Genomic DNA, 8,012 nt, shown 5'->3' on the forward strand with positions numbered 1-8,012 from the left:
ACCTCCCCTTTTGTCTGATATCCTGATCTTGCCCATTTCTTCAAGGACCAGCTCAAGTCCCACCTCCTCCAAAAATTAAATCTTACAGGTATTTATGTAACGATATTTGCAACGGATTTCATATCTGTGAAAGTTGAGGAGCTCAACAGTTGCTCATGGGGCTTAAGGGGAAACTGAGCCCTGAGCATGAACTCTGGACAAGAATGAAGCTATGTGAGAGGTAATTTAATGGGAGAGATTTTGCATATATACATACATCTCAGTCCTTCCCCCTTTTGCTGTTTCATGGGTTTTGTCTGGGAGAAAGACTGCCAGTCCACTATTCCATCGAGGTCTTCCCATATAGCTTATCTACCATTCTTTCCCATTCAGATGCCAGTTTGGGTGCCAGAAGGCTAAGAGAAGAGACAATGAACTGCCTGCAAGTTGGCCATGATGACCATAGCAAGCAGGTGGCCAGAGTAGCACTCAAGACCAATATTTTCAGGGGCAGCTAGGTGGTGCAGTAGATAGAGCACCAGCCCTGAAGTCAGGAGGACCTGAGTTCAAATCCAGCCTCAGACCAAACACTTGACACTTACTAGCTATGTGACCCCGGGCAAGTCACTTAACTCCACCTGCCTAAGCAAAAAAAAAAGACCAATATTTTCAGCATGCTATCACTAAAGCAGCTGCTAGAGTCCCTAACTTCTGTGATCAGGACCAGTCAGAACTAAGATACAGACCGGGAACAGAGATGCAAGCTATCTTCCTGGCCTATGCATGTCAGCACTAGTGTGGTAAGTTAGGTCTAGACAAGAGACAGAGTAGCAGACATCTGGCCTAGTAGCCTTTAAACATTTTTCTAATTATATGTATATATAATACACACACACACAACACACACACACATATATCTTTTGTTTTTGTTTTTACATCTTCTCCACTTCTTAGTATAACCCAAATGGACATGTCCAGACTAACCCTGGTGATACACTAGTATATCCCTCTTTTTCCTCTACTCATCAAGCCATTCCTTGTTATAATGACTAAAAGAGGATGAGGAATAAAAAACAGTTCAGCAATCTAACCAACAAATTAACTGTGTATATATTATGCCATAATCCCCACCTACAGTTCCTCAATTCTGCAAATAAGAGGACAGTAAGTTTTTCTGGGCCAACCCTGGTTATTACAATTACAGTGTTCATTTTCATTTTATTGTTTTTTCCACTTACATTGATAGAGTTATTATGTATGCTTTCTCCCTATTCCTATTTATTTCACTCAATAACATCTCCTAAGTCTTTCTAGGCTGCTCTAAATTCTTCATATACATTGTTTCTTTCTTATTACACAGTTCCATTCCGTTTATGTATCACAATTTAACTATTTCCCAAATTGATGGGCATCCACTTTTTTTAAAGGTCTTTGTTATGACAAAATGTGCTGCTATGAATATTTTGTGACCTTTCCTTCTCTCTTTACTATCCTTGAGGTATGTGCTTAGTAAGGGGATCTCTGGATCAAAGCAAAGGGATTTGCTAAATATTTTAGTCACTTTTCCACCATCATTCCAATTGCTTTAGAGAATGGTTGGTATTGGTGCTATTTTCCTATAACCCCTCCAATTTGATTGTTTTTATCTTTTACCATTTTTGTCAATTTTCTGCAGGTGAGGTAAAACCTCAAAATTATTTCAGTTTTTTAAATTGTTAATTATTAGGAGCAATGTTTACATGATTGCCAATAGGACACAAATTTTTCTTTTAAGAACTACTTATTACTTTGAAAATTTATCCTTGGAGAATGTCCCTGGCCTTATATATTTGTGTTAATTTCCAATATATCTTAGCTATAAGAACATTATATGAGATATTTGATGCAAAGATTTCCCCCCAATTTATTTCCCTTGTTATCATAGCTACATTTACTACTTATTCAAGATAGTTTTGATTTCATATAATTGAAATTATCTATTTTGTCTTTGGTGACTACTTCTATTCTTTATTTGGTTAAGAATTTTCCCCTGAACCAAGGCTGTGAAAGGTACCTGATAATTTTCTCCCAGGGTAGCTTTTTAAATTTAAGTTATGTTCATTTTGAGTGTATTATGGTATATGAATGAAAGAAAAAGCATTTATTAAATACCTGACATATGCCAGGCACTGACTGTGGTCTGAGACAATGGCCTAAACTCTGCCAAACTGTTTTTCACTTTTTATAGTAATTCTTGTCAAAAAGAGAATTCTTTCCAGAGTAATTTATATTCTAACACTTATTGAACTCTGGGTTATTAAATTCACTGACTTTAGTCTTCTTTTTCTAGCTTGTTCCATTGTAACTAATCTCTTTGCTAAATCCCTGGGATTTCCTAAGTGCCTAGTAGCTTTTTTGAGAGCTAAATCAGCCATTAAGTTGGAAAGAGGACAAACTCCTCCCTTACAACTTTTCCTTGCCCTCAGTTGATATAAGCTCCTGACCTCTGAAAGGGGGACTCAGACACAATTCCTTCCCCTAATCCTTCTGCCCAAAAGGTCAGCCATAGTAAGGGTGGTTGGAAGCATCAACATGGGTGAAAGGGCTAAGGTCTCTATAGACTATCTCTTAACATGTAGCTTAGTAATTTTATTTGTATAATGAAATGTGTATGGCTATAGTGTGTATCATCTGTGCTACATACAGAGAGAGTGTCAGATTAAAGAAAATCTCCTAGAGAATGGGATGGGAAGGATACAGCCAAATGAAGATTTCTATTATTTTAGAAATTTAGAGTGATAGTTCATATTTCATTTCCCCTAGATTAAAATTTTAATCTGGTTCTTGAGGAAGGCTATACCTGCCCAACTGTGCCTGGGGTAGGAACAAGAGTGATCTAAAAGCTGAAAGCAAGCACCCTCCATTGAGTACTGAGGATTCTGAAGGTTTAGGTTAACTTCCTAGTTAGTCAACACATCCCACACTGGACACAGGGGTGGTAGCCTCAGGGTGGTACTACCTGGTGGTTACACACTAAACTTCCTTGCTGAGAAATTAAATTCTTTTCTTTAGACTTTCATTAAGTGTCACCTAAGACATTCTGCCCCCCCGCCCGAGACACCCATGAAGTACAAAGGTAGCCCACAACACTATTTCATTTATTCAGTGGCTAACTATGTGTAAGGCACCATGCAAGTTTCTGTGGGAGATGAAGATGGGAATTGCTCTCAAGGAATTTATATAATTTATTTACATAAGGCATATCAACAGACATAATTCACATTAAAATAAAGTATATGAGAGATAAAAAATGGCATGAGGGATACTGGAATCAGCCCATAGTGATCTTCCCCTCCTTTGAATTCTGTACATCATTATTTCTATAAACATTTGGCTTGGTGGTGTAAAGGCAGAACAGTGTGGTAGAAAGAAAGAACCTGAAAAGAGGAGACCTGGGTTGGAATCCTGTTATACTAGATATGATAAAGTCAAATCAATTAAACTCTAAATCTATTTCCTATTTTGTAAAATGGGGGTTAATAATATTTGTTTTATTACCTCACAGGTGTGTTTGAAAGTGTTTTGTAAGACTTACAGTACTATGCAAATGTGAACTATTACATTTTCTAAGATAATGTTGGAAGGGACCATGGAGATCTAGTCTAACCACTTATTTTATAAAGGGGGAAGCTAAGGGGTTTTATGACTTGTCCAGGGTTACACAGGCAATAAGGAGCAGAGTCAAGATTATACAGGTAATAACTAACATAGCCAGAGAGGTAGTGAGGCAGAGTGGATAGTGAGCTGGTTCAAGTCCTAATCCTGAAACAGCCTGGCTGTGAGACTCTGGGCAAGTAACTTAACTACCTGGTGTTCCAGGCAATTCTGTGTCCAGGGAGACTACAAATTTCAGAGAAGGCACCCACATGCATTGGTAGGGGGAGTGTCCTAATCCATGAGTTCCCTATACTAACGAAATCACAGGTCTAGACTCTATCCTAGTTCTTAAGCAGCAAAGCCAGGATTTGAAGCCAGTCTTCTGATTTTCACATCCAGTATTCTGTGGTACTTGTTTTGCTGTTCAGATCATAGATCTATAGAGAGAGCTGGAAGGGCCAGATGAGAAATCAAAATTTCTGACACTTGGCCAAGGTCACATAGGCAATAATCATCAGAGGTAGGATTTGAACCCATGTCCTCTGACCTAAGCCAGTGTGCTTTCCACTGTCCTATGCTGACTTGAACTAAACTGTTGAATAAATACATGCAAGTAAAGCAAAGTGTCAGTTTTATTTATTTGGGGGTTTTCAGATTTAAACACACTGGCCCTTGATTAGTCCTTTAAAGACCTGTACCAAACAAAGCACAGCACAAACATGAAAATAGACTCTACCCTTCCTGTAATTCCCATAGGGTCATTTCAAGAAAAATCACATTTTAAAGAACTTTGTATTCAGTTCCGAAGGTCAACCAACTCCTTCCTGAAACAGGAAGGAAAGTCTATTTCTTCACATGCCATACTCTCCCCTCCCCCCTCCTCAAACAGGTACAGTTTAGGAACAAGCACAGTTAACTCAGGTATGCTGGGTCAGCTCAGCTCCCCTTCAGGTCAGCGTTCTGTTTCCCAGTGATGTGCAGTGATGTGCGCATCAGGGCATGCTTTTTTGTCCAGTCAGGTCTAACTTTTTGTGACCCCATGAACCATAGCATGCCAGGCCCTTCTATCCTCCACTAACTTTTGAAGTCTGTCCAAATTCACATTTGTTGTTTCCATGACACTATCTATCCATCTCATCCTGTCCCCTTTTCCTTTTGCCTTCAAACTTTCCCTTTCACGGTCTTTTCCAGTGAATCCCGCCTTCTCATTATGGGGACACGCTAGTCCTTACAATATCAAACTTAAAATGTGTGTATATGCACATATAATATATATATACATACAAATGTATATATATGTATACATTTTTTATTAGTAGGCATTTATTCTCAAATTTGTTCTAACACGAGTTTTTGTCATCCAGCAAAAGTATTTCTCTTAGTTACTTAAAAATGATTTGTTTGGAAACGAAAGTACCTGAAATCTGTGGCTTCCTCCTCTTGGGCATGTTGATCCTCCCTCTAGAAATCTGCAAACAAAAACTTCCATCACTAGTTATCACCATCAAAGACTGAAAGCCTGAGGCCCAGTATTCAGACTTCAGTTCATAACAGCATCTCTAGTGGAGAATTGGGACAGCTAGGTGGCACAATACTTAGTGGACAGACTCATCTTCCTGAGTTCAAATCTGGCCTCAGACACATAGCTAAGAGAGAACTCTTCCCAGAGTAATTTATATTCTAGGACTTATTGAACTCTGGGTTATTAAATTCACTAACTTTAGTTTTCTTTTTCTACCTTGTTCCATTGTAATTAATGTCTTCACTAACAGTTATGTGACCCCAGGCAAGTCACTTAACCCTGTTTGCCTTTGTCAAATGAATTGGAGAAGGAAATGGGAAATCACTCCAGTATCTTTGTCAAGAAAACCCCAAATGGAGTCAGTAAGAGTCAGATACCACTGAACAACAGAGATAACTGCCCCTCGGTTCTAGGAACTAGTGCCCAGATTTGAGTTGTGAAGCTGGTTGTCCTTCTAAGCCATGTATATTTTTCTCCTTAGGGTTCTGGTTACACAGGATCTTATGGGATGCCAAGTATGACCTTGGCCTCATCTAGTACCAGTATGAGTCGTTCTACACAAACCATCTGCAACCCTTTAGCAAAACTAAATTGATTTATAGTGTGATAGATTTGTTTTCTCGGGGCTTGGGAATGTACAAATTGAAACTGCCCCAAAGGAATCTGTCCAAACTTCTGTCCTAATAATAAGAACCATCCCTTAAATTTGTGTGTATTTTATACTTTCTGGGATATTATACAACACCCAGCAGTCTCCTGACTACAAGTACAATGTTGCCTTTAATGAACTAACTGAATTTTGGTCTTCTACATGGGGATACGGGCAGAAACTACGTTATGGCCACTTTAGGTTTAAGTGAACCCAGAGCCCCAGTAGAACTGTTCCCTGTCCTATTTAATCTGAACTTCTCCCCTGAGATTAGTTCTAATTTAGCCTATCTTCCCCATTATACTGTGGGCTTGAGAATAGGTTCTGTTTTTTGCCCTCCTTTATATTGGTATAGTTAGCATAGCACCTGGCATATAGATTGTCCTTATGGACTGGGTTGTGACCAAGTGTGAAGAACCCGCAGCCTCAAGGCCACCCGTGGCCCTCTGGGAGTCCACGTTTTACAAAACAAATCCTTTTCTTAAGGGGATTTGTTCTGTGAAGTTTGGATTCAGTCAGAGGGCCACACTTGAGGACCTGGATGCTGAAGGTTTCCCCACCCCTGGGTTGTGACCCTCTATTTGGCCCCAGTGAGCTACCTTACACTATAGACAGACAGTACCCAGATATCTGTGTTTTCGTTGAAATAATGTATTGCAGATTTATAAAGTGTTGTTGGAAAGCTATATGCTCCCAGTACCTGATAAAATGTACCAGGGCACTGTCTGCCTAGGGTGAAGGGGCAGCCCAATGGAGGGCTATACCCCCATCCACTGAGCCCGTGACTATAGCCCTGACTGAAAGACTGGGGTCCTCAGTCACCAAATCCAAAGATAAGGAAGCAATTTACAGCAGTTTTAATCCATTTTCCCCAAATTCAAAAGCAGCTAAATGGCAGTGGATGGAAAAATGGATTTGGAGACAGGAAAAATCTAAATTTAAATCCTGCCTCAGGCACTTACTGGCAGGGTAGCCATGGACAAGGCAGAACTTGTCTGCTTCAGTTTCCTTATCTGTAAAATGGGAATAACAATAGCACCCCCCCCCTCACATGGTAGTTGAGGATCAAATGTGATATCATGTCAAGCAAAACATTTATCAAACCTTAAAGTGCTATTAATTTGTTGCTGTTGTTCAGTTGTGTCCACCTCTTCCTAACCCCATTTGGGGTTTTCTTGGCAAAGATACTGGAGAGGTTTCCCATTTCCTTCTCTTCCCCATTTTACAGATGAGGAAATGGAAGCAAAGAAGATCTAGTGACTTGCTCAGGGTCACACACCTAGTAAATGTCTGAGGCCAGATTTGAACTGAGGAAGCCTCTAGGACCAGCACAACACCTGTCTATTAATTAGCCAACGAAGGTAGCTAAGTCGGGCAGTAAACACAGTTTAGGTCCTGAAGTCAGGAAGATGCTAGTTTAAACCTGACCTCAGGCACTTCCTAACTGTGTGACTAGTCCCGTCACTTACTCCTGTTTGCCTCAGTTTCCCCATGTGTATAATGAGCTGGAGAAGGAAATGGTAAACCACTCCAGTGGCTTTGCCAAGAAAGCCCCAAATAGAGTCAGGACTGAAATGACTGAACAATATCACTGAATTCTGTTAGGGCATTAAAAAGATTTCTGGGTTTGGAATCAATAGACCTGACTGGGTTTCCACACTTTCTGCTAGTCCTCAGAAAAGGCACCTCATTGGGCTTGTTTCCTAAGCTGGAAAAGGGCCCCACCGATGTGAAGTCCCCACCCCGGGCCTCATGACTGGGAGCAGGGCACGGGTTTGGGCTTTGGCTCGGCCTCAGGCTGAATTGGGCTGGGAGAAGAGGGCCGGGGCCCATTCGGGCCTGACCAGGCTCAAGCAGGGCCTTAGCAGGCGCCTTGCAGCCCGACCCCCGGCAGTCAATACTTGGGCCAGGGCCAGCTCGACCTGGTGGGGAGGGGTCACAAAGGCGTTCCCGGGATCTCAGGCGCCAACTCCCCTTCCTCACCTGGAAGGAAAACCGCCTCTGCCTTCGCGCGGGCCTAGCTTTCCCGCCCAATCTCAATAACACCCTGGTCCAACTCTGGCAAGCCGGGCCAGGCGCGCATGCGTGAATGTGCACACAGTTGGGGAGTTCCCGCGGGAGGAAGGCAGGACAGAGTGCTCGTCGGGAATTGTAGTCCCTCCTCGTTCTCTCGCGCCGGCGCGTCTAGTGCCCGCTGGCACGGCGAGGGGCGGGACGTGCATCTGG

At 41.6% G+C, this 8,012-nt stretch overlaps 1 protein-coding gene across 1 annotated transcript in view; it reads right to left on the reverse strand.

Moving 5' to 3' along the window:
- The window catches only part of CUNH19orf57 (chromosome unknown C19orf57 homolog), a 41,968-nt gene that overhangs the window by 33,865 nt on the left and 91 nt on the right, over positions 1–8,012 (reverse strand). Inside the window, 3 exon segments of the mRNA XM_027850789.1 lie at positions 5,033–5,084; positions 7,770–7,919; positions 7,922–8,010. Coding sequence (XP_027706590.1) covers positions 5,033–5,084; positions 7,770–7,919; positions 7,922–8,010 — 291 coding nt within the window.

This window comes from Vombatus ursinus, unplaced genomic scaffold, assembly GCF_900497805.2.
Source record: "Vombatus ursinus unplaced genomic scaffold, bare-nosed wombat genome assembly UNPS02009173.1, whole genome shotgun sequence".
Lineage (NCBI taxonomy): Eukaryota > Metazoa > Chordata > Mammalia > Diprotodontia > Vombatidae > Vombatus > Vombatus ursinus.